Raw genomic sequence first — 27,408 nt, forward strand, 5'->3', positions numbered from 1 at the left:
CTTTTCCAACCTCACCAACTTAATACTAGAGAGCTAATCACCTTTGCTTTTGATAATTTTACATGTATTTATATCCAGAGAATAAGAAAGCCTACAACAGCTGTCCAAAAGAGTACTTATTTCTTGTGATTTAATAAGACATTGGACACTGAGGACCTGACACTGAAAGTACTGTTTGGAATGTGATTAAATGTTCCTGTCTTTGTGGAGGCAAGTGGCATTCAGCTAAAAACCTTGAACTAGGTGGCAACAACAGGGTGTTTTGAATTAGAGGGAGCTATTTGGGGCTGAAAGAAGGTTTAAAAAGTAAACAAAGCCTACGCCTTCCAGTTGAGGTTAGGTTTTTCTGATTCGTGGTAGATTCAATCTCACTCCAGCAGACTCTTTTTATGTAGACAAACTTCACTTCTTTGAAGAAACAAAGAACTCCACCACTGGTTTCTCCTCCAATCTGTAAGAACGTGCAGTATCACTGATAACCTCCCTCGTCCCAAAGAGATGATATCACTGCTGTTCTTTGATATGCAGATACAGGGAGTGGGATTGCTATAGTTATCCCTGCTGGCTAGCACCGAGTCTACAGAAAACACAAACAGGTTGTCCACGTTTCCCCCTGCTGAGGGGGAATGGCCAATGGGCCACTACCAACCACCAGAGCCTCACTGGGCATTGGGATCCCACCCTGGAGCACTGCATGCCACACGAGGCCGGCTCATTCAGAGGTATGCACGTCAAATATCCCAGACTTTTTTTTAATATAAGCCATAATTGATAGCTGGCTTCTACAGGGCTAACGTTGCCAGCGTCGGAGCTTAATGACTGCCACGCAGATGAGTTTCCTCTGAATCACCTCAGCCCCAGCAGCCACTTCTGCACACAACAGCCTGCGCTCCTCACGTTTCTGCGTACAACTGGGAAACGGGACTTCTCCCAAAAGCACAGGAAAGGCCCGCGGTGAACACGGAGCCCAGCACAGCACGCCGTGGTGGCTCGGGGCGGGGCTGCGGCCTCCTGTCCTGACAGACACCACGCCCTGCCCGGGGCCTGCAGGCCTTCCTAAACGCCCACCTCCATCTCAAGAGAAAACCAACAACCTCTAACGGAGATAAGTCTTTTTTTATAAAAAGAAATAAACATCTGCCTCCCCGCAGCGACCGCTCCCACGGGAACGCCAAGCGCCAGAGACGGCAACGGACTCGAACCCGCGACGGAACCGCCCGTCCCACGGCCCGAACCGCGCATGCGCACAGCTCCGCCAGCTGCCGCCCGGCCGCAACGCGACTGCGCAGCTGCCGCAGGCCGCCGGGCCGGAGGGGGATCGGGAGCGGAGCGGCGCCCCCTCCCCCGGCCGCGCCATGGGTGACGCGTTCCGGAGGGCGGAGTCGGGCACTCAGGTGAGGCGCTGCCCCCGCTCCCCTCAGAGCCCCCGGGGCGCCTAAGGGCCGATGGCGGCTGCGCGCCGCGCCTCCTCTCAGTCCGGGGAACGGAGCGGCCGGCCTCATCCCGCCCCCTGAGGGCGGCGCCGCGTAACCACGCGGGCAGGGCCGGGCGCCCCGCGTCGGTCGGGCCCCGCGAGGGCGGTGCGTGAGGGGAGGGGCGGCGGCCCGGCCGCACCCGCCCGCCTCCGCTCCGCCGCCCTTCCCCCCGCCTGCCCTGGAGCGCGGCTCCGGGAGGGGGCGGGCAGCGCCTGAGGGAGCGGCGGGCTGCGGGGCTGCGCCTGTGGCGGCCTGAGGCGGGAGCGCTTCGAGCTGTGGCGGCGATGTCTTTGTGAGGGTTTGCTTCGCTCTCCCGCTCCCGAACGGTGCAGCGGGTGCTGTGAGGAAGAAAAGCCGTGAAACAGATGGGGGAAGGCTGGTGGTGGTTTACGTGCTGTGCGGGTGGTAGAATCCTGTTCTTCAGACGTGAGGAGGTTCAGTTTGGGGGCTCTTCGGGTTTTTCTTTCCCTGAAGCGTTTGTTATTCCTGCTCGTTGTCAGCAAGTTCATTACCTGGAGGTTTGTGCGTTACCCTGTCGCGGTAACGCTGCGTGGAACGCATAAAAGCATAGCAACACGAGTGGTCTTAATTATTGTGTGTTAAAACGCCATTTTCTTATAAGGGACTTCTGTTCTTAAGGCCTTTTGGCATTTAAAACACTCACTGATGACCAAACCTGAGCGAGGCGGGAGCCCGCGGCCGATGGGTTGATGGAATCTTACAGTGCAATCGCAGAATCACAAAGGTTGGAAAAGACCTCTCAGATCACCAGGTCCAATCCCAGCCCACCTCACCATATCCACTGACCGTGGCTCTCTGTGCCACATCTGCACGGCTCTGAGACCCCCCCAGGGACAGTGATCCCACTGCCTCCATAGGAGTGATGTGCACCATCCAGGTAAAGCTCTTCAAGCAGCATTTCACTGAAAATAAGCTTCCTCTGACATCCTGATGCTTAAGCTCTGATTTTAGTGAGGATTATACGGAGATCACAGCCTTGTAATTTTATTCTTCAGTGTAATTAATGCAACAAATTAGAATGCCATTGGTGCATCGCAAATAAGTGATGAATTGCTAGCACAGATCTTCGTGCCCAAAGTTTACAGAAGTTCAGGTGGAGCGGTTGTGGTGGTTGAGAATTAAGATTTGTCTCATGCATGAGATAGATTTGTACTTACAAATAGCCTGTAGGTTAGCTCACAGCCCTTAGCAGAGTTCAAGTATTTAATTTGAATTTCTTTAACATTTTAATTAAGTAATATCTCATTTCTGACAAGGCCTACACGTATGCTTACGTTTATGCCTAGCTTTGTTGAGACCTATATGGTGCAAGTGTGTGATGTTTTAGTTAATGGGATATTCAAATACATCTTTCTTTATTAAAAAGATGGCATTGATAAATGATAAAAGACACTGCTGAAATATTTGAGCATTGTCATTAATGACATTTAACCCAACTCATGCTGGATTGTTATTCCCAACATGCTGGATGTTATTCCCTACTCTGTGCACCTGTGTGCAGTTTCTTGCATGAATAATTGCACTTCTCAAGAATGCGTACAAGGGAAGACCTACCACCAGGATGTTGCTAAAAGGTGACATTTTCTATGAAAGATGATGAAAGAGCATTATAAAGGAAGAGCATCTACAGCTAAATTACAGAATCAGAAGTCTGAATTACACGATTTCAAATTATGGTGCTTTTTTCTCTGTGCTTTTTGCATGGCAGGACTTCACCCACAGCTATTCTGAGACACCTGACTTCCATCATCGAGACCACCCTTTAATCCCCATAGATGTTCCCTTTCCCTCATTATCTAGAAGACAGTGTAAGTAGGCAACATGGAAATGCCTTCCCTGGAACGCAGCCAAGGCAGTTCCTGCTGGTTTGGGAAAACCCGCCTTGTCACTGTCTGTGCCTGCAGAGTTGAGGGATCCCTGTCTGCTGTCTCATCACGGTACAGCTCAGCTGCTGTCACTTCTGTCAGAGTGTGGACAAACCCTTGTGAGCTGGGAAGGCAAATTGTTCGCTCCTTCTGCCAGGAACCCCATTGCTCACAGTGTGACACTAATGAGGCAAGTGCCTTTGGAGATTCTGCTTCAGAACTCGGAAGTAAATAGGAGTTTGATAAAAACACAGGTGTGCTATCATCAGCAAATTACCATAAATTACCAACAGGAGGACTGCTCGGAGTGAGCACCTGTAGTTATTTAAAATGAGTGTATAAACTCATTTAAACAATGACGGATTCGTATTTAAACAATAGCATCGCTCTGCTGAGTGTTTCCAGTGCTGTGGCAGTAAGCTGAGGAGGTGATAGTCTGAGAAGAAAAAGGGACTCTTCGTTTCCAGAAAAAAAAAGTCTGCAGGGAATGTATTTGTTAGTGTAGAGATAAATGTGGGAGCAGCAGCTGCAGAAATGTGTTTCCTTAGGGCACTGTGTTGCAGTCCAGCAGTGCTGCTGCTCCCAGCCCCTGTCCTATTGCTGGGAGCTGAAGGGCATCAGGAGCAGCAGCCTGTGGTGGTTTCCTGTCTCTGACAGCTTGCATTGCCACATGAGGGGGGGGTGAGAGCCCTTGTCTGCTGCTGGGGGAGCTTCTCCTGCCATGGACTGGGGCTGCTGCTGGGGTATGGGTGGCCACAGCTGCATTTTGGGTGTGTGTGTAGGGGCTCATAAATGTTTCTGTGTTCTCTATAGATGTCCATCCAGTTGTTTGCTTCGCCCAGATCACAGAACCCTACTGGTTCCCTGAATACTCAAGAGATCTTGGTGTGTTCAGTTTGCTACACAAACACGGGCAGTGTGACAGGAGAGTCTGCAGGTCCACAGTGAGGTCAGCCCAGCAGTTCATGGCCCCTCGGTGGGCTTGTCAGAAAGCTCTCCTGATAATGTGGGAATGAGCAAACAAAGGTGAACACATTGACATTTTCTTAATGGAAGGGAATGGTAAAATGTCAATGGAAATGTCACACTTAGATTCCCATCATGACCACTTCAAGTAAATTCAGGGCACTTTAATGCGGCTTTATTCCGCTATTAAAGGCAAACACATGCACAACTGTTTAAACAGCTTTTAAGAGAATTCAGAGCAAAAGCTCCTCCTTGATACAGCAGGGAGGAAAGTGAGATAAGACGGTGTACATTTAAAGCTTTGTGCTCGTTCCACGTAAGGAGGATGCAGTGAAACCAAACAAGATTTTTTTTTGGTTTTGCTTAAATCTTTGAATGACAGCTGGGTGTCCTGCAGAATTAAATTTGGCGCTGGGAGTGCTCTGGGCATCCCACAGAGTCCTTTCCCACATGTATTGCTACTCATAGGGAACAAGAGCATTGGGTGAGGTGCTGATTCTCCTATGCCAAAACTGCACTGCAGAGCTGGGTGAATCTGTGTCTGCTTGTTACACGAATACCTGTCAATTTAAGAAACTGTCCATGAACTTTGGCTAACTTGTTTTACAATCGGCTCGCTTTGCGGTGCACTTTGGAGGAACTCACTTTACAAATCTGGACTTGCTTTACACAGGTTCTTGAAAAGCCATTGGTGGCTAATTGCTTTGGATTGTTTTTAATCTATACTGTGTTTGAACAAGTAGCTCTAATACAATAGGAGTGGTAGCCCATGGGAGTTCTGTACAACTTTTCAAATGAAATGTGCATGTTTTTACATATAAGTGTGCTAACACTCATGATGGGTAATGCTTCACCTCAACCAGTAGTGTGGAGGAGATGGTTGTTACACGTGATCTTCTGTCCTTTTGTTCTGTCTGATGCCTTCACTGCTCTATACCAGAGGTAATCTTCTATGAAGAAAGGTAGAGGGAACTGGGCTTGTTTAGCTTGGAAAAGAGAAGGCTCCAGGGAGACCTCATTGTGGCCTTTCAATACCTGAAGGGAGCATATAAACAGGAGAAGGAATGGCTGTTCATGAGGGTGGATAGTGATAGGACAAGGGGGACTGGTTTTAAACTGAGACAGGGGAGATTTAGGTTAGATATTAGGAGGAAGTTTTTCACACAGAGAGTGGTGACGCACTGCAACAGGTTGTCCAAGGTTGTGGATGCCCCATCCCTGGAGGCATTCAACGCCAGGCTGGATGTGGCTCTGGGCAGCCTGGTCTGGTGGTTTGGTGACCCTGCACACAGCAGGGGGGTTGAAAGTAGATGATCATTGTGGTCCTTTTCAATCCAGGCCATTCTGTGATTCTAAGATAATCCCTATTGTTAGTCTGCCTGTGCAGCTTTTTCGTTTGTTTTTCTATTTCTCCTTTATTTCTCCTGGTGTATATCTGTTCCTTATTGCCATTGGACCTGTGTTTGTAAGGATGGAGACTTCTGCTGCTGTCCTCCATTTTGTGGGTTTGCATGTGTATTTATGAAAATGTTTTAAAATAGAACTGTCATTGAATACTCCCCATTCTTGGAATCCTTTGAAAGTTATTCCCAAGCTCCATTATTTTGAGGTAACAGCATGTCTCTTCTATCTTTTTGTTAAAGCTGCTTGCACGCCTTGAGGGCAGAAGTTCACTGAAAAACCTTGAACCTAATCTGTTTGCTGAGGAAGGATCTCCTGTTCATGGTAAAAATGTATCTTTAACATATTTATGCAACCATGTCAATGTAAAAGTTGTAATGAAAGAAATCACTGAGCTCACTGGAAAGGAGCACATCCAGTAATTCCTTGATTGTCCAGGATGTTGTTGGACAGCTTTTCCAGATTGTGAAATCCTGTGGATTTACAGTGGAAAAGGCTGCTCTGAATACACAAAGCTTGGAATACCTGATAACAAAGGCAGATCAATCAGAAACTGAAAGGCTCATGCTGTGAGGTGCTACCATTGTTGAATATCTATCTATCTATCTATATATGAATGAATGAATGAATGAATAGACTTAATATGAGAAGTGTGTGGCTGCAGCACTTATCAACATGTCTGCAATTTGGATTGCCACAAATTATAGCAGGTTCAGAAGAAATAGCAGAAAAAGCAATAAAAAGAATCAAGGTAATTGGATGAGGGATGATGCTCAGTCTACAAATGCAGTCTCCGTGAGCCCATTTGTGTGTTATTCTGCAGCACTTGGGACTACATTAAGAGTTCAGCAATATATGATTCCTACCCATAGAAGTTTCAAATGTGATATAACAAAGACAAAGGGCAGAGAAATGTTGGTAAGTCATTGTGAATGGAGCAGAGAATAGAAGGTGATTTAAATACTCTTCATTCTGAATTGTTTTGTTACCCGCAAGAAAAATCCTGAAAATGGTGTATGCTTCAAATGCCTCCTGAAGTTTTATTGTTGGGTTTTTTTGAGATGAAATACTTTTCTTTTTTACAAATGCAGGATTAGAAAATGCTATATTTTTGTCTATTTTTGTACTTCACATACAAAAAACAATTGAGGCTGAATGGGGCACATCCTGGTAGAACAGCCTATGAGAAGCCTCTCTTGGGGGCCAGTAATTGCCCTCACTACTTCAGTCAGCAGGGTTTTATAGTTCCATTCATAACATATCTGCTTTGATCTTAAAGCTCTGTGTGTTGTTCAAGGCTGTCCAAACACTCTTCCAGAACCTCTGCTCTGAGATGGATGGGAACTTTTTGATTTCATCACCGGTTTCTCCCTGTGCCAATACATTCACTGAACTTATAAAGCACTTCTCTTTTTCTTTTGCTTTTAACCAATGGCATGAATTATTATCTGTGCTGCTCATGCTTTTTGGCTGACACTAATGGAGTTGTGTAATGTTAGCAGAAATCTTTATATATATATATATGGACTTCATCTTCTATTATATTTTTACTTTGTCTTTAATACCACAGTATATTTATTTATGAGTTCATGTGTTTTTTTTTCACGTGCATTCTCATTATCCAGTCCCTGTTGAATATCTGCCTCAGTTTGTCACAAACTTCATTTTCAGTGGGTCTTTATGGAATACTATAACATGTTGACCATGAAGGAATGATGAGATGAAGGCAATGCAATGACCTAAATTTTACTTTCCTGATGGTATTTGAAACAAAGCAACATAAATATATATAAAGTTTCAATAAACTATACAAAGGTTACATCATAGTTAAGTGTTCATAACACGTGTGACAGAATATTATAAAATAGGAACTGTTAATAGAGGTACTGCTGTGATATTCCAGTCACTGCTTCCAATTATGATGGAATTGTATATTTAAGAACACATGTATGTTAATTACATACCATTTGGGCTCTTCTGGAATAGAGCAAAAATGACATGAGCTTTAAATAAGCTTCCTCTATAGCCAGTCATATTTCTCCTGTGCCATTGGCATGAAGGTGTGGGTGTCCATATAAAGCTCTGGTGTGCGGCAGTAGTATGACACCCAGAATTAATTTGGAATAAATATGCCTTTCTACCCCACTTACAAATATCAGTGACAGCTTCTACACAGTATGATAATTTACTAGCCCAGTAACTTCAAGGTATTTGATGGCATTTGATGAAACCTGCAGTGCTGTTGCTGAGGATTCCAACAGCCTGCTTCTGAACGCAGCATCACAAAATAGATTGACCAACATTCAGTAGTGTAACGAGTATAGAAAAGTCTCAGACTCTTGTGGTTCTAACAGTGACACAGAACTGATGGCTAGGATGGAGCACAGCATTTTGTTTTAAAATAGATTAGTGTTATATGAATACTGATGTTTACACAACATCATTTAGCTTATCCTGCATAGCAGAGGTGCTGGTTTGTCTGCCCATCGTGGGCCTGGTGTTTTGTCTGTAGTTCAGGCTGTTAAGAGCCCAGTGGTGTGTTGGATTGCTCCTTAAAACATACTTCTTCAGTCTATCAGTGCTGAATTTCTTATCAAATAATTCTGATAATTCACCTTGATCTGTTAAACCTTTCCAGCCTAACTTAACCCAGTAGGTTTGTCTTTCTTTCACATGTTCTGCCAATCTAATGGAACATTCCTTTACTGATACTGTTAATGTCAGGCTACACGAATTCTAATACAATAATTTCCCATTATCTTTCTTCCATGTTAAAGTGTCTGTTCCTACCCAGCCTCTCAGGCTGCTTCCATACTTTGAACAGTACTTCTATACTAATCCTCCCTTCAGAGTGCTTTGACATTAATGGATGATGCTGGTCCTGATCCCTCGCTTTCCTCCATGACCTTTTGTGAGAGATAGTGTCAGTGGCTTTTTGAAAACACTGCTGGCCACACTTCCTGCACTGCTGTGTCATCATTTGTCCGCTCTGATCCAGAAGGATGAATTTCCCTTCCTTATCTTACTGTAGCAGCCTGGCCTCTAATTGAAGGAAACCCTACATTTATAGTTACTGCTATAAATGGGTTCTGCTTTGCATCAGTTCTTTTTGTGGGCAGTCCCTTCAATAATCACGAAGGCACAGAAATCCCCTGCTCCCTTGAGGTTTTCTCATAGCCCAAACTGTTACTCTTTTCAGAATATCAGCATAACTTAAGTGTTTTGGTCAAACTCCAACCGGGGTGCACATCTTGTTTAGCAATATGGAACAAACTTTAAGTCTTGCTATTAGAATTTATAAGCCAGCACCACAAAAACTCTTCATTGAGCTTCTAAGTTTTACATAAGTCTGTTAGTTCTGCCCAAAAAAGGCCCCACCAATGTTATGTGTATGGCCCTATAGGAAATAGTAGAGAGCTTTGGATAAAACATTTTCAAGTGGATGAAGTCAAGCGTTTACTACACAGAATGATTAATTTGCATCATTACGAATAGTAAATCAGATTTGTCCACTGCTGCTTCTGAAAGGGATGGAGTTGCTGCATTCTTTGAAGGTGTGTTGTATGGAAGATAGGTCTAACAGTCTGCATTGCGTGTTGGCCTAAGCCAGCCATTGACCTGGGCTCAGCAATGCCATTTGGGGCAGCAGAAAGCTTGTGCTGAAGCCAGTAGCAAGCAGAACACACACTTTGCTCTTTAATGACAGATACCTTACGCAATTTTGTAAAAGATTTCAACAGACTTGAGCTATGGGGGCATGACCTACCCAGCGTATTTAGGACTTTTCCCTTCGGGTGTTATAATTGCACCAGGGTTCTGTTGTGTCACCAGTGTAACCTATGTGACACAGCAGAGAGGTGACTGGCTGCAAGTGGTGGAGTTGGACATTGCAACTTCTGAGCAGGAAGAGAAAGTGAAGATTAGTGGCATAGGAAGTTTAGTCATCTTTCATCTCAAAAGTGGGGAGAGCCATTCAGAACAGATAAGTAAGGAAGGATTTGGGAGGCTATCCAGCTTTTAAAATAAATTTTGAAGTATCAGAAATTCAGGAAAATGAGATTGCAGTGTTGGAGAAGCAGGAAATTTCAGTAGGGAGAGGTGGGCAGTTGAGTGCCATTGAAATGGGTGCATTGTTACATCAGGTGTCAATTGTTTTAAACACTTGCAGTGGGTGAGGAGCTTAGTTCTTCACTGCCACACTTTTCCCACACTGCATCTTGACACTGTATGCACTTGCAAGCAAGGATATCATCTCTAAGTTGTGACTTGAAACCCCTGTTGACTCAGGCAGGAACAAACGTGTTTAAATACAGTTGCAATTGATTCTCTATTCCTGCACCGCCACTATAGAAAGTGTTGTGAGCAGAGAACCTCTGTTTCCAACAGGAGAATCGTTGCCTGGAATTAAGGTAATCTGTGAATTCCTCTTGTTGAAAGAAGCAGCTTCACATTACGAATACAGAGAAGACTTCGTATTAAATATACAGGCATTCTCTTTACTGGTCACAGGCTCTTGTTGGGATGTTGTGATGGGTGCAGATAGCAGACAAGCACATGACAATTTGATTTCTCTTGCTAGATGCTAACTAGCATGTAAACAATTGTTATGTCTCTCAGAGCTTTCAAAAATGCTTTTTCAAATGAGCAGAATAGTGAATATTTGTTCCATAAACACTGAAAGTTGACTCGGAGCCCTCATGTGACAGCTTGTTCTTTGTTTATGAACAGGAGATGTCATTGAATTCCATGGTCCAGAAGGAACAGGAAAAACTGAAATGCTTTATCACCTGATAGCCCGCTGCATCATTCCAAAATCAGGAGGGGGACTGGAAGTAGAAGTCATGTTCATTGATACAGACTACCATTTTGATATGCTTCGTCTCGTTACCATTCTTGAGCACAGATTGGAGCAAAGCACAGAAGAGATGATGAAGCACTGCCTGGGAAGGCTTTTTCTTGTGAACTGTAACAGTAGCACTCAGTTACTTCTCACTCTTTATTCTCTAGAAAACATGTTTTGCACCCACCCCTCTCTCTGCCTTTTGATTTTAGATAGCATATCAGCTTTTTATTGGATCGACAGAAGTAACGGAGGGGAGAGTCTTAACTTGCAGGAGATGAACCTGAAGAAATGTGCAAACTTCCTTGAAAAGCTTGTGAGGGAGCATCACTTAGTCCTGTTTGCCACAACACAGTCCATTATGCAGAAATCTACAAACTCTGCAGAAAGCTTCTTTCCTTTGAAACTTCAGCATGAAATTGATGCAGACTATCGACCTTACCTTTGTAAATCATGGCAACAAATGGTAACCCACAGGATATTTTTTTCCAAGCAATTTAATTCTGGCAACGGCAAAGATTTTACGCTCGTTTCTTGCCACCTCAAAAAAAACCATGTAGCAAAACGTTCATTTAGTATTACAGAATGTGGAGTTCAATTTTAATTTCAGTTGATCGTTTAAACTTCTGGCAAATCTTGATGCTTAGGCCTGATTTGCTCTAGGTAGGTTTTAGTACCTTCTAAATGACCAGTTTGTTGCTGGGTAATTAAGAACTTTTGTCACTAATTTCTTCAACAAAGAGAAGGGCAGAACGCCTTAACATTTTTTTTTTACTGTTGTGGATGTTCAGTCTCAGCTAGTGAGGAATGTTGCTATTATTTGTTTGTGCTTAATGCAAAAAAGAAATTAAATCAAGAAAATGATAACTGAAATAATTTTAAACTCCTGCTGTCCTTCATTAATGTAACCTCTGCAATATGCAGTCAAATGCACTGACTTCATTTCTGGGTCTTATGCTTTTTAATCCTTTTCTTCCAAGGTACGGAAATAGAAGCCTAGTTATCTGTGGGGTAGACTGCGAAAAGGCCAAGTGTTCTCTTTCCAAAAATATGGGTCTGGGTTCAGTAGCCAAGGGCACATGAAATGCATCCACGACTCTGAAGAGAAAGATTTGTCTTCACAGCCTGTTAAATAGTAGTAATCCTGACTGTGGTTCTTTAATCTCACAGTCTCTCTGCTGATATTATCATTTGCTCAAGAAACAAGGATTTCAGGTGTTTTGACCTTCAGAAATTGATGGTTTTGAAGAATCTAAAGCTAGGACAAAAATGGAGGCCTGATTTCCGTAAGTGAAGGAGGAACTGAAGACCCAGCTCTGAGTACCCCTGTGAGTCTGTGCTGCATGCAGCAAACGGTTTTGACAGTAATGACAATGACAATAATGAAGTATGGGTTATGGGTTGGTTTCGGTGGTGGTTTTGTTGTTTTTTTTAGTGCGCAGACAAATTTCTTTCCTCCTCTCCCTCATTATTTCCTCCCACTTCTTTCCCTTCCTCCATCCTCCTTAAGAAATCCAGGAATGCCATGCCTCTGGTCTTTACCAATATGTATTTGCCACATACAGAGCATTTGTGTGCAGGATTTGGCATGCAACGTGTTGCAATTCTGGCAAAGAAAATTCAGAACTTATGGGAAATGCCCTACAGTTCTGGCAAAGAATACCATATTATTTATTAATCTAGAGTGCCCTTCGAAAGCTTCAAAGTGCTTTACAAGAAGGAAGATTGCACACAGTACATTATTTAATACAAAAACTTACATTAGCTTACAAATTTAAATGACTCAAACATGGGGAAAGACTTCTCACAGCAGTATTCATTCAGTCATGTTGCACAACACGTTTTATAGCTTAGATAGAACAGATTATTAATCAAAACAGATATTTAAGAAATATTTTGCACAGTATCTTTTTGAGAAAGATGCCTTAAGAAAAGTCTATGGTTAGACTCTCACCTTTTAACTTGCTGACTTCTGAAGCCCGCCTTTCCAAGCTGAAAGCATACCTGAATTCCATGCAGCATCTGGGTGGGCTTGTGAACCCAGACTTCCATACATGGAGCTGGGAGTGCACATCTGTACTCCTGTATATGGAAACAGGCATCTGCGTGGTGTGGGCAGATCTCTGTGAAGATGCTGAGCAAGTCTGCATCCTTCCAGCCCAGTGCCCTGCCCAAAGCAGAGCAGGTGGGAGAGGTGCCAGGAAAGTCACTTCTCACTGGCAGATGCTCCTGGCTGTCAGCAGAGGGGCTTTGGGGAAGCTCTTCAGCAAAAGACCTATGGTTAATGGCAAGTAAACAAACCTATCCTTCATGTACTCATCCATTTTTAACTTTGTTTCGTCTTGAATTCCATCACTTTCACAATGAATTCAGTTTATTATTCTTTCTGTGGGAAGCTATGGGTTTTTTGGTTGAATTTTTCATCTTAAACCTCCTCTGATCATTTCTTTGTGTCTTTGGTTCTTTTCTTGTGAGGCGTAATGAGTGAAAGTTCTTTTTTTCACATCTCTGCAATGGTGATGATTTTATCAATTTTGTCATTTCATTTGTGCTTTCTTTTCTGTCACCACTTGTACTTATTTCAGAACTGGTGCGAGTGCACAAAGACAAGAAAAACTGAACCACTCCATCTAGATAGAGCGGACCAGAGTTCAATGCCTTAATAGGAATGGGCACATCCACTGTGAACTATTACACAGACACACTTGCACGTTTTATAAGAACAACTGAGATGATGCAAATAGAACTGCAGAACCTTCAAATGTGAAAATTAAAGGGCTGCATCATTTCTACTTTCAAAAGTCAACAGTTCCCTTTTCTATCAGAGTGCAACTCTGCTGAAGATGAACTGCTTTCATAAAATCATACTTGCTGAAATATGTTTAAGGAGAAAAAAAAAAAAAAAAGCAATGGAAATGTTCTGGCATTCCCATCTGGAAAAAAAGCTTTTATAATATTCACATTGTAGTTCTATTTTGCATTGTACTATAAAATAAATGCATAAGTTGAAATGAAGCCAAAGTTCTAATTGATTACAAAGCATTTAGCTCAGGAGATTTTGAAACTTCACGTTTATTTTTACTTTGAGTGCAGACAGATTTTTTTTAATTTTTTTTTAATTCTCTGCTGATTGTAATGATGGTGCACTGCACAGTTGTTGTAGATACACAGCAAGCCCAGCTTTTGGGAACGTGGAACCCCGTGTATCCCTGTGCATCTACAGGAGGGACAGGCAGAACACCATTTGGGAGTGAACTGATCTCACCCTCTGCACAAATTGTGCTGTTTAGAAAAATGAACCTTTAGGATGAGAGTCTAAAACAGATGCTGCAATAAAGAACCTGAGAAGCAGCAATTTTGTACCTTAGTTAAATGTGGGAATTACAAATGCTTTTCAGCATGTTTTTAATGGGGACCTTTCTCCTCCAAAGTCTCTTTTTTCACCCAGCCCTACGTGCTGCCCAGTTTCCAGCCCACTGGGTGACCTGCAGTGCTGCTGCCAGGCAGGAAGAGCATTTTGGTGATTCGGGCTGAGCAGGTCCAGTTGTTGGAAAGTGCCCTGTGAAAGTGCCACTGTGCATTAAGTATGAGAAAAGAATGCATATGCCCTCAAACTCTAATTTATCCAAGTATTTCTTAGAAATGAAAATCCTTTCATGTCAGTGTCGCTGTGCTTCAGCTGAATGTTGTATTATGAAGGCTTTTGTAGTTGTAGGAACTTCTTGTATTTCTCAGAATTTTGTTTGTTGCTTCATTTGCAACACTGGATTAAAGCAGCGAGCATAAAATGAAGAGGAACTAGTTGGACCTTTTTTCTTCAGCCTTTTATAATGAGAGAATTTTGTAGCAAAACAAATTAAGGCCTTCTGCAGGTTTTATATTTATTTTTAAAATAAACCCAGATTTCTACAGACACCTGTAAAGTAAATGTCATTTTTATATTCAGCATTTTTTTTTTAATCCTAGACTTTTTTTAATAGAGCAAATAAAATACAAGAAACAGTTTGCTTGGTTTAAGTTTCTACTTGCTCATAAAATTGGAGTTTCCTTTCACTTATGTATCTGGTGCCAGCCACTGAAATTTCCATGGAGCCTGGAAATGGCAGAAGGCAAAGATCCTCGAGTGGAAACGTGCCCACAGTTGTGTTTTTACTGGAAACTAATGGACAAAGGCAGAAAGCAATGCCATTCTGATGACTGCTGGGCATAAGGCTTGCACCATGTCCTGGAGAGGAACACGATATTCTGCTTCTTTTCTATGGCTGCCAAAATAATTGTCTCCTGAACCTCTTTATCCAAATATATTTTCATACAGAAGGATCCAGCTGAGGCAAACTCAGTGCCCACCTCAGGAGAAAGCCCTGCCACGTTGCTACACTTCAGCTTACGTAGGAAGTTGCAGTGAATTCTCCATTCTGTAATACTCACCTGAATAAAAGCTGCAGGTTAAATGTTTTCTGCAACCACAGAGCAGCACAAGACTTGTGCATTTTATAAGGAAGGGGAAAGCTGGGAGGCCTTTGGCAATGGAAAAAATCTTTTTGACTGGGAAAGGAGCATCAACCAGTACAGTGCATCTGCATGATCTTCTGGATAGAAAGCTCTGATGCCCTATAGCAGGCTTCAAAATTAAATGTCTGGCCATCTCTGAAAGAAGACAGCAGAATGGCAGTAAGCTGTGAATAATGTGTAGTGAGACAAAAGGATTCTTGAACAGTTGACTAACATGTCTAGCATGGTAATGCTTTAAAACAGAAAGTTGGCCATAGTTGACTTGCAGGTTCTTCCCACCAAGAGATGAAACTGGTGATGGATTCAGCTATGTAGATGCTGCATTATTTACAATGAAGGTAAAAAACCCTTCTGCTTTGGACCCAGGAGGAATTAAATGTAAAACCAGACTTCTTTACTTTATGGCTTTGTTTTTGTTTTTGTTCTTTTTTTCCCTGCAGTTCCAGGTGCCTTTTCCAACAATCAGCACTTGCTCCAAAAGCACTCTTACAGCTTTCTGTGTCAGGACCGTGCTTTACTGGAAGTAAATAGTTGTGTGTTCACCCTTCATTACCAGTGCAACCTGGGATGGAGCCCACATGACACATCAGTGTAACTGATAGAGAGCTTTGGAGGCTGCATTCTGTCTGCCACCAGGAGTAATTTCACATTGGAGCAGAACCCTCTGAAAAAATGTGACTGTGACTTTCCTTTGGAAAAGCTTGGCAGGCTTCCTCCTGCTTTCCCACACTGCTTTGCATCCTGCCCCAGCCAACTGGTCCGTGTACCTGTGTGGGCCTCGCGCTCACGGAGAGCGGTGACGAGATGTCACCACCTTGCCAAGTGCTGGGGAACAGCCACGTTCCCAATCTTGGCACTCATACTGCAGGACTTGGCACCACTGCTGTACTTTATAATTTAAACCATTTGTCAGGGTTGTTTCTCATGCATCTAGCTGGGCCTGTACTAAAGACCTCCTCACCCTATGGGGAGAGATGAAAGAGAAGAAATCTTGGCTTCTGAGGTTCAGAAAGACAAGATTTTTAGGCTGTTGCTACAAAAAGCTGCTCTGGGCAGCCTGTGCCAGTGCCTCCCACTAGTAGGTGGTAGATGGTGCTGGGCACTGTCACCTACAGCAGCTTTGAGCCACACTTTCCCTTTCTGCACCCCCAAAATGAAGACACTGGTCAGTGAAATAGCAAGTCCCTGTACTTTGTATGGCCAGGCTGCCACCTGCTCCTGCAGACACTACATTCAGTGAAGAATCCTTTCTCACAGAGTGCACGGCTCAAAGTGTCATCCCACAGCTATGACAAAGCTATGCTGCCTTTGGATCATGCAAAAAATGGGTTCAGAAAATCAGTGCATGTTAGTAGAGATCTCATCAAAACAAGTTTCTATTCATCTCCAGAAGTTCTGACAGCTCTGAAATTGCTTTTGACTCACAGAATTTCATCAGAATGTTTTTCTGATCTGTTAAAAAGTGATTATAGAAGAAAGTAAACAAGGCACCACATGGCACACCACAGTTCACAAGGCACAAATAACTTCAGTCCCAGAGAGATCCGCAACATGATACAGAATGGCACTAACAGCACCAAAAAAAAATTGACCATCTTCCCAGAGAATACAAAATGGGATTTTTAGTTGCAGGAATGAACGTGTCTCCAGCATGGGGATGGGAAGGGGCAGAGAAGAAGGGAGGCTGTCTGGGGAGCTCCTCTACAGTTTGCTAAAGCTTGGAAGAAAGGAGAGCCATGTGGTCATCAAAAGCTGAAAGAAAAAGGCTCAGCTTCACCCAAGATCCTATAGAAAATGTCAACAATGACAGTGAATGACTGCTGACAATGGCAAACAAGCTCTCAAATACTAAGGATGCTCCAGGAAATCCCAATGACTGCCAGTAAGAAGATCTGGAGAGGACTGGACCCTACTGAGCTTGTTGTGGGAACAGCAGGTTGTCTGTACCTCTCTCACAGCTCCTTCCAGCAGGGGATGGGACACAGCTCAACATCTCTGGCCCATGGGAGGCCCCACCACCAGGCTGCTGAGCAGTCCTGTCCCACTGCTTACAGAGTCATTGTGTGACTTCCCTTATTCTTTATTTTAATTCCTTAACTGTGCAGTTCTGCAGTAAGACTGCAAAGCTTGCACTTCAGTTACAGTAGATATTAGTGGGATTTGTCTCTTATTGCTGAAGCTCCTTAGCTCTCCACATGGCTCTGCTTTGGTGAGATCTTGTGCCCGGGTTTCGTGTTGAAGAAAATCAGGTGGTTTTGCTGCTCTGAATGAAATTACATCTATCAGCTTCAGTGACATTTATCCAGCCCTACCAGTATTAGCAAAGGACTGATGGCTAAGAAATCAGGGCAGCATAACAAAGCACTGAGATTTCAAAACAGCTTTTTCTTTTCTTCCTGGTTTGGGTTTTATTGCCACTACTTGTATTTCTAATAGGAAACGCACATTTCCCAATACTTCCTTTTCTAGTAAGCTGTAGTTTGTGTTGTATCCTACCCACAGGGGATGTGAGAGGCAAAGGGAAAGGAAAGGGCACCGTCTCCAGTCCTCTCCTGGACTGAATCCATGCTAGGTTGGACAGTGCAGTACACTGCAGTGTTGTTCCACTACTGCATTGACCAGAGATATCCAGGACAATGAGAGAAGACAGAAAGACAGTGCAGGCAGAGCTACAGTTAGAGAATTAAATAGAAGCCATGAATATAAAGAGAACAAAATGCTGCAGCATCTGAAAGCCAAAAGTGAAACTTTGAGCTATTCCCTCCGCATTTGCACTTCTACATACACAGCACGGCTGAATTAGAGCCTGCAGATGGAAACTCGCAGACCCAGAGCACCAAGGCTGGTTCTCCAGATCGCTTTTGATCCCACAGTCTGTTTTCTCCAGGAGCAAAGTCTGCCTTCAAGGAAAATAAAGCAATACAAATGAAAATGCTTTCTGTTCGGATAAGAAATCACAGAATACCAGCACTAAATTTCATAATATGCTGAGTTTCCAGTATTTCAGTGCCAGTCCTGTCCTGTCCTTTATATGAGGCCAAAATCATTATTCTTGGGAATAGGTAGGTTTTCAGACTCTCCTTCCAAAAGCCATTCAGTATAATTATGGGACAGGATGTACTAAAACTAAAATGCTAATTCATCCCCAGACTAAAACACGCAGGCTCCAGGATTCTCAGTGTGAATGACAGCAACACATGGATAGGACAGAAGACATTTCGTCTTGCAAAGTCATCATCACACAAAACAGGGCATTCAAAGGGAATGGAGGAACCCTTCAGCTCCAGCAAGTCTAATGAAAACAGAGTGCAAGGTAAATACACTTAGGCTGTGGTCTCCCATCCCAGACTTCCTCCGTGTCTGAAGCAATGTGCCAAAGCTCAGTGCAGTGCATCTCCCAGAGCCAAAAGAAGTCTGTCGTAAAGCAGAATAAATACAAGTACAGGCTGGCACTGGGGCTGGAGCTTCATCTAGTTTCAGACTTGGCTTGTTTGCCTACAGGTCTCACTAGTTCCTTGGATTTGGTGCTCAAAGGAAGACCCTAATAATCCTGGGTAGGGTGACGTTGGGTTTTGAACACAAAAGAGAGATCAGGATATAGTCTTGATGTAAAGAAGCAGCAGTCTCTCCCCTCCCAGTCCTGTGCGTTGTCTGAAAGCTTTAAGTGCTTCTGAGTAAGGAGTTGGCTTTTTGTAGCTTATGGATAATGGCCTTGTTGAAGTCAAGTATCCATTTTTAATGCACAAAAGGAAAAGTAGAAGGAAGTTGAGAATGCAGCTTGCTGAAAGTTCTGCCATGAAACAGCAAAGCTTAAAGGTCTGTTGTAAGATGATTTAGCAAACACAGGTCTGAAAGGCCTGAGCACTGGGCAGCTTTGCACAAGTGAGCAGGCATCAGCCACTAAATGCATTAATGCTATAGGCAGAGTCCATGTTCACTTCCACCTACTAGCACAGGTCACAGTATTGCTTGTTTGCTGGAGGTTTATGTAGCTACCATTCACAACCATATGCCATAGTAACTCCAAAACAACCTATAGATTTAAATGCTAATGAGTACAACATATGCTAAATGATAAACCTATCAAGAAAAACAGACCTAACAGCAATGTGTAGAGACAGATATAGACAGTAAAAATTGAAACCTTTCCCATGTGAATATTAAAAAAAAAAATTACAGGTTAAAAACTAGTCGAAGTCTTAATGGTCTGCAGAAGGTTCCCCTTGCATAAGTGGTGCTTATCACCAGGCTCTGGATATCTCACCAACAACAGACAGCTTAATAATGTAGATCTTGATTGCTTTTATCAGTTCTTTTCATTGGGTCATAACTGTGTTGTTTAGGGCTGACTTTGTGCAGAAGCCACCACAGCAATGCAGTATTGAGTATACTGCTCTGTTGGCACCACTCAGTGTAATGAAGGGATCTCAGTCTGCAGAACCCCAGCTAAAGTTGCCTCCCACCAATCCACCACATGCTGAATTCCAGCAAATTGTTTAATTAACTACTGAATGCAAACTATGCTCTTGTCTGTGCTATGGGTAGCTGGAAACACCCTTCATACACGAGCAACAATGCCTTGTCCTTTAACAATGTGGCCTAGATTTTATCTGGCCTTTTCTGTCAACAGGGATCACTGGGAGCCCATGTGCACACACCCCTTGTAAGTTTTCCTATTTCACTGTACAGAAAATATTTCTGGTCAACTATTTTGGTTATCTCATTTATTATATTCCCTCTTTCTAGAGAGGCTTATGCATATGTTTAATGCATGAATAGGTCCAGGGAGGTCAATAGGAAAATGTATGTGTTTAAAGTTAAGGGTGTGCATACATCTTTACAAAGTCAGACTGGACTTTGCATCTGTGCCCAAAGCTTTTCTCCAGCTGTGTCTGCCTGCACATACCTGACAGCACCAGGTCCCTAACACTAGTCCATTATTCCTCCAACTGGAAAGTTGAAATCCACCATTTACTGTACGATTGCGGTATATGGCTGGAGTCCTTTTTCCTGTTTCCGTCCCAAAATACTCAGAACGTGGGGCATGAAGCAATGAGTGTGGTGGCTGGGAAGGAGCCTGCACATGCAGCCATGCAGCTGCTGCTGTTCTACATCACAGCCCAGAGTCTGCAGCAGGACCCCCAGCTCACACATAGCAGGTTGTGATGACCTGCACTCGCTTCCATCTCATTCTGGCTCAGAATTCATGATCTGTACCCCAGAAAAAAAAAAAAAAAGTAGCTATGTTTTTCCTCTCTTGGTTTCATTTTCTCTGCTGCAAAGCATGGGCCAGTCCAAGATTCCACAGAGCAGAAAAGCAAGCTTAGTGCAAAAGCGTAGCTGCTGCCTACGTCATGTTAAGCTATCAAGTAGGAACAACATTTTTTGCTCGGCAATCACATTCCATCCCATTCTAATGCAAGCCAAGAGGAGTCTCCTGTGGTTACAGCTAGGGAATGGGAGATGAACACTGAGCTGCTCTTGGCTCAGCTCATCCTTTTGTTTGTGCTGGACACATGGTGTCACTCCCCTCGCCAGATCCCAGAGCCTGCAAGCCATTTGTTTGCATTGAGGACCAGACCAGGCAGTGCTTTCCTACCAGCACATACACTGAGTGCTGCCCTGCTGACAAAGCAGCCGTCTGTCCTTCTGCTCCGGCTTCACTGCTCCAAGTCCCATGGCTCCCACCTGAATCTGGATAATTTTTTTTTTGTTCTAATTGACATTTTTTGTACTTCTGGGGAAATCTAACGTAAAATTTTCCATCCTATTGCTATGAGCCATTCCTACTGCCAGTCCTGAGCCCTGCTGGGACCTACCAAAGCCACATGGCTGCATGGATCTGCTTGCACAGAGCAGCCTGCAAGAGTAGTGCCTCAATTGGTCATGCTCTGGCTATAAATCAATCCCTTCCCTTCACTAGGGGTTAGTCAGCAAACTCTTACTCATGCGTTTCTCACACAGCAAGTCACTTCCTGGTAGTACCCGTGTGAATGTTTCTGCATCCTTACCTTCTCTTCAGGGGAAGCAGCTTGATGAAGTTGGTTTTCAAGAGATGCCATTTTTTTCTTGTAAACCCACAGAGCCAACAAATACCTCATTTTTCTACTTACGGTAGGTAAACTGCTGTCAAGCATTCCATCTATTGGGTGTCCCATACACCTTGGAGCAGCAGAGATCACAGAATTTTTAAGATCATCTAATCCCACCATCAACCCATCACCATCATGCCTACTAACTCATGTTCCTCAGTGCCACATCTATGCATTTCTGGATGTCCTCCATGCAATTGGAACTGCTGAGCCCCTGCATGGTCTGGTGTGGGGGCTAAAAGCAGGACAGTGGTGGGAGGTCCCCCTGGAACCACTCCTTCAACAGTCTTGGTGACCCCCTGCAAAACCCTCCATCCTTTGCTTAGCCATCACTTCCAGCTGTGGAACATTTTTCAGAGGGAATGTCTGCCTGTGAATTAATGTGTCTAATTATTGGGTAAATTGTATAAACAGTTTTATACCCTGCAGTGCCCCTCCAGTGCACTGGATTTGAAACAGACCAAGCAAGCATGAAGATTTTCAAAGGGCACACAGTGTAGGCTTGGGATGATGTAGGTGACTCTGTGATTTTATCCCTCACAGTCTAAAATGACAGCAAGGTCCATGGTAGTCATTTAGGGTGAAAAAGTATTGTTTATTAATTAAGAAAGGGGAAAAAAGGCCCCTTCTAGGCCAGATCATAGATTTTAGGCTGCCATCCAATGTCAGGAAGTGCTCCCCTCCCAGCAGGGGATCCAGGTTGTGAGGTTATTTAATACTTTCTGGTTGATTCTGTATCTGGAATAACTGCCTTAAATGATTGGTTTTGGCCTGAGAAACTGTTTGCTTACCTGGCACCTGAACTCCAGTGATAAACTTTAATGTCCTCCTCTGAGTACTCCCCCAGCAGACAGAGGAGGCTTAGTACAGCCCCATTCACTATAAATCTGACCTTCTAAAAAAAATAAATCAAATTCAGATGTTGCTCATTATCTCTTCCAATTTCTATCTATCCGTCAACATCCAAAAGTTTTAAAAGCTCTGCTTAAGCGTGTCTCCATCCCATTGATGGAATATCCTTTAATATTTTATAGTTCTGACTTGCACTTCTAAAAGTCCTAATTAATCTCACTAGATAAAAACTGACACAAAATGGCACAAGTGAGAATAGCTCCATCCTTCCTCCCAGCAATCGTGTGCCAGTTCATCTTGGAGCATGTAATGATTTACTGTAATAGTTTTAGGCCTGTAATGGGGCCAATAACTGGCATCTGGAAGCTGTGAGGCTCTTTCCCAATGGATGCCATTCACATATAGTTATTTAATTAATTAACAGCCCCACTAACATGAGCCAGTAAAGGGTCTATTAAAGGGTTGTGATATTTTTTTTTCCTTTCTTAAATATCTTCCAAAGTAAGAACATATGCTGCACGCTGCTTTTCCCTTGGAGAGCGCTTAACGTTGCAACCTGTTTATCTTGTGACTGATTTTCAAATTCCACCTTAACCAGCTGCTCTTTGCTGGGCTGTAGGATTCAGTACAGCCGTGCTCAGCGGGAGCCATCGCATTCTACCTGCATGTGCTCATTCCTGCACAAGGTGCCAAACCCCTGCGAGGCCGTTCCCAGACATTACATGGGATGCACTTCCACTTACTCGCCTCCCTGCTGGGATGAAAAAAAAAAAGCAAAAGAACATAAATATAAATAAATGGTGGTTGGACTCAATAAATTGATGGTTGGGCTCGATGATGTTAGTGTTCTTTTCAACCATAATGATTCTACGATGAAATAAAGGTGGGGAAGTTCATGTGGAATAAATGAAGTATCAGTGGGAAAATGAGCCCTGCCAAATGCTGGAAGGGAGTTGGTCAAATTTGTAAAAAGCATTTGAGAGCCTGGTCCCATGTGAAATGTGGAAAAGCTATCAGGGGCCATGCAGCAAATGAAGATGGGTTTGGTCTGCTTACAGAGCCAAAGGATTTCGCTTCCCAAGCCATGAGGATTTCTACAGCTTAGGTGCAGTTAAATGCAAACCTGGTCCTTGTGTAGGACTGAGGCAGGGCAAAGGGTGCATCCATAAGTCTCCAACCTTCTGCTTCTCCTGCCCAGGCACAGACACGGGCAGCTCTGGCTTGGTGCCTCCAGCAGGTGACATAGATTCATAGAATCATTAAGGTAGGAAAAGACATATGGATCATCTAGTCCAACCGTCTGCCTTCCACCACTGAACCATGTCCCTCAGTATCACAGCTACCCTTTGGGCTCCTCAGCCCAAAAGCCCTGAAGTGAGCTGTCTGTCAGGGCTCCTGGGCCATGACAAGAGCTGAGTGGCCAGCTCACCTCACAGGTGGCACTGGCGGTCACTGCTGCCCTGCAGTCACCACAGGGTGAGTAGAAGAGGTGATTCCTCCCTTAGGCAACTCCCAAAGGTGGGAGCGGTCTCCAGGAAGTGCCACAGCCAGTAGGCCGTGCAGGGTCATCCCAGCCAACTTCACGTATCTAGGAGCTGGATACCTAGATGTCTTGCAGAGGCAGCAGAGAAACAGGCATTTCCTGTCCTGAAGGAGACAAGCATCTCCCTGGAGTTAGTTTTCCTCTCCACTGATTGTACATGGAGCCTGAGGTGTCTAACACAGTCTTTGAAGTCCAACTGTTCAACATCTAAATCACAGCAATTCTCCCTTTCTTTCCACTACCCCTTTCCCATTTTTCCTATCTATCCCAGTAAACCTTCCATGATGCTTCAGCTCTAACAGGAAGATGTGGGAGCACCCCAATGCCCTGCAAAGCAACCAAGAGAAGTTGATGAGATACGGTTTTCTCTCCCATCTCATTTCAATAGAGAAGGCTGACCATGTCCCAGTTCTTCACAATAGATGCTGTCAACACCTACCTTCCCTGAAGAACCACAAAAAATAATTCATATGATAATGAATACCCTGTGGGTGCTTTGTGCTTTTGTGGAAAGCAAAGCAGCTGTAACCTCGTTTAACTGGCTGTTTTGTTTTACTGGTTTGTACTGCTCTAGTACTCCAATGAGTACACACTTCAAAGGTGATACAGGCTTAATGCTGTTCATCTTCAAAATGTTAAAAGTATCCATGACCTCGTTGTATTCCTTACCTCATGTTTTTTGTTAGTGTTCTTGTGCAGGTGGAATGAAGGTTGGGTACATACACTGGGAACTAATAAAACACCTTTAGCATTTTGTGACTAAACCAAAACCGAACAGCAGAAAATCCAAAACACTCATATCTAAAGTTACACTTCAAAATCCAAGCAGACTAAGAATTGAAAGTGCGTTCAAATACATTCCCTAACAGATTTTATTTCACGAGAAAAAAATCCATATTCTGTCATAGGTCTCAAGAAATGTTTGGCCAGCTACAGCCATAGATTTTGACCTCTGCAACATCACAGATGAGTCCAAGACGTGGTGTGGGACCTTAGTGTGCTGGCTTCCTACCTTCACATCCAACCTCCCTGACCCTCCGCCCATTTCTTTCCTGAGTTTGCAATGCACATTAATCTGAACTTCTGGAAATATTAGAAGGTCCTTTGAATCTCTTCTGACGAAGAAAATCCAATTCACAGCCTGAGAACTTCTGGGATGGTGCAGTATTCTGTTTGCAGTTGCTGGAGAATCGGCGGGTATCCTTAAACCATACAGCAGAACTTTCACTGGACATATGCTGTGTAATGTAAAAACACTCAAGGGATTAACAGCTATCAGTGGATATATCTCTAGCTGTGCACATACGGCAAATCTACAAAGAAGGGATTAGAGATATGTGATACCAACCTGCAAGGGAAAAAATACAGTGCAGCCAAAAATGGAATCATAAGACAAAGTTATTCATGTATTCATAGGATTTTATACAAACTGTTGTGTTACATGATGACCTATTTGTATTGCAGCAATATGTAGAGATCTTGCAATAAGAGATCAGTCACAAGATACTGCGTTTTGTGCACACTGATCCTGAAGAAGAGTGAGCATGAAGCCCAAGAGTTATTTCTTGCAAGTGCACCCACATGACAGTGCTGTGGACATGTAGAAATCCAGTCCCAGGCTTTAGCCCAAAATAATCATTCAAACAAAAAAACCCATCCTTATTCTTCCAATGTTTGTTAATAAAATAGGACACGTAGTACTTACTACGCAATTTAACAAGCCCCATGCATTCCCTAGCAGCTTGTCTGCATTGCCCTCCTGTCTAGAAAGTTTCTCCTAATCTCAGTTTTCTTAGCTGCAAATGAAGCTGCTTCCTTCTTTCATGTCCTGCAGCAGCCGTATGTGGGGAAAGATCTATCACTCTCCTCCTTACAATAAACTTCAACGTATTGCAAGATTTTTATCATCACTTCTTTAGTCTCTGCTGTTCCCAGACTAAACAAACAATCCTTTCAACAATTCCTCCTAGGTCGTTCTTTCTGTGCCTCTGATATTTTCAGTGTCTCTCTCCTGGACTCTCTCCAGTTTGTCTACATTTTTCTTACAGTGCGGTGCCCAGAATTGGACACCGTATTCCAGCTGAGGCCTTACTGGTGCCAAGTGGAGTAGAATAATTATCTCCTATGTCTTAGGTTGCAGCCACACATCCTGTTCTGGCTGCAGCTGAGCTGGGTGAAAAGTTTATTTCTTCTCGCCCGCTCCAGCTGCTTATCACCACCCCCAGCTGCCGGCTCTCCCCTCCCAGGTCAGTCAGCGCCGTTGCCGGCCAACCCCTCCCTGACAGTCGGCAGTACAGACAGCAGGTCCCTTCTCACCTTCCGTCTAACACACCCCACAAAGGCTGAGGGCTGTGTGAAGAAGCCAAAGCCTCAGGTGGGAGGAGATGATGAAGCAACGGGATTGTGGAGAGCAGCTTTCGCTGCTGGAAAACTGCATCCAGAAAAGGACATCCCATCCTGCCCTTGCGTTCAGCTTTCCGCCCACCTGGAGCTCCAACCCCACCTCGCGATGTGCTGCCCAGCCAGGAGGTCCCCTTCTGGCATTTCTCCTCCCAAAATGCAGTACTTTGCACTTCATCGCCATGCTGGTTTTATAGTGTTTTTTCCAATTATCAGTGCATTCCAAATGCACATTTTATTGTTCCAAGGAAGACCACCCAAACGGAGATTATTTTATGAGCACATTCACTGCTGTGACAGCCAAGGTGACTAAGAAAAGGCTGAAAGCTGAAATGCCTTCCTAGCAGCAATACCTCCATTCCCACCACTGACAGGTTTTCACCCACTGCTGCAACCACCTTAGAGTGATAATATTTTCTTATCTATCTGCTTGCAACATTGCACAAAACAGGGTCATGGGCCTTATTAGTGTCACATTCAAATTCCTTCCTCCATTTAATCTCAGTTGATAAAGCCCAGCAGGCCACCATGAACATGCTCATGCTGGTAGTAGCAATTTAACCCAACAACGTGGAGATACTATTGATTAGGCTGGAGCTGAGTAGTTCTTCTCTTACTATTTCCTGCAAAGACATGGTGGAGAAGTGAACTGGCTGCTGACCAATCCTGCCTATCCTCTGCTTCCCTGCAGAAGTGGTTCATGCTCCAAGGAATGAAGACTTAGGAAAGATGCTAAGATACCTTGATTGCAAAATATTTAGTACCAGCTGAGGACTGTTGTGGATGCCCCATCCCTGGTGGTGCTCGAGGCCAGGTTGGATGGAGCCCTGGGCCCTGATCTCCTGGGGGCAGCCCAGTCCTGGCAGGGAGGTTGGAACTGGATGATCTTTAAGATCCCTTCCATCCTAAGCCACTCTATGATTCTATGACTCAGGACATGTCTGTGCCAACCAGAACCTTCAGACACAGTGAGACGTTCCAGGAGCCAACCCTGACAGCCTCCTTCTTCCACCTGACATTTAGGTGGAGTTATGCTCATTTTGGTTCACTGCCTTCAGCTCTGGCTACGCCTGCATCCCACCTTTCACACAGACATCCTTTACCTGTCCATCCTCGTTCCCTATTTTTTCCCCTTTCTCCTCCCCTTTCCATTTTCCCCCATGGAAGCATTGCTCCATCACTGTGCTTCTTGCTTTCCCAGGCCCTACTGTCCCACCCTCCAGGTCTCCCCTTGGCACCTCCGCAGTCTTTCTTAGCCATTTGCCTTCTCTGCTCTGTCCGGGCACAGCTGCACAACTCCGCTTTCACCGTGAATCCTGCCTGTTTTCTCAGGCTCTTTGGAAGTGGAGGTTAGGTGCTGAGAGCTGATGGCAGGATGAAGTAATAGGAGTAGAGCCGAGGTGACGTTCTTGTTCTGCCTTGAACACAGACTGCCAATCAC

General features: G+C 44.0%; 2 protein-coding genes across 5 annotated transcripts in view; one reads left to right on the plus strand and one right to left on the minus strand.

The window, feature by feature from the left end:
- The window catches only part of ACTR3B (actin related protein 3B), a 94,975-nt gene that overhangs the window by 46,915 nt on the left and 20,652 nt on the right, over nt 1-27,408 (minus strand). The gene's annotated exons all lie outside the window — the stretch shown is intronic.
- Nucleotides 680-11,451, plus strand: XRCC2 (X-ray repair cross complementing 2). 4 transcript variants are annotated; one of them, XM_090143176.1, is made up of 5 exons: nt 1,639-1,767; nt 2,115-2,373; nt 3,205-3,551; nt 5,971-6,052; nt 10,457-11,451. In XM_090143176.1, the coding sequence occupies exons 3-5, from the start codon at nt 3,318-3,320 to the stop codon at nt 11,170-11,172; spliced, it is 1,032 nt and encodes a 343-aa protein (XP_089999302.1). In that variant the 5' UTR covers nt 1,639-1,767; nt 2,115-2,373; nt 3,205-3,317; the 3' UTR covers nt 11,173-11,451. The 4 variants fall into 4 exon arrangements, with proteins under 4 accessions (XP_089999303.1, XP_031463773.2, XP_089999301.1 ...); XM_090143177.1 differs by lacking the exons at nt 1,639-1,767; nt 2,115-2,373 and adding an exon at nt 680-1,394; XM_090143175.1 differs by having other exon boundaries at nt 1,626-2,373.

Source organism: Phasianus colchicus, chromosome 6 (genome assembly GCF_987193195.1).
Source record: "Phasianus colchicus chromosome 6, bPhaCol1.hap1.1, whole genome shotgun sequence".
Lineage (NCBI taxonomy): Eukaryota > Metazoa > Chordata > Aves > Galliformes > Phasianidae > Phasianus > Phasianus colchicus.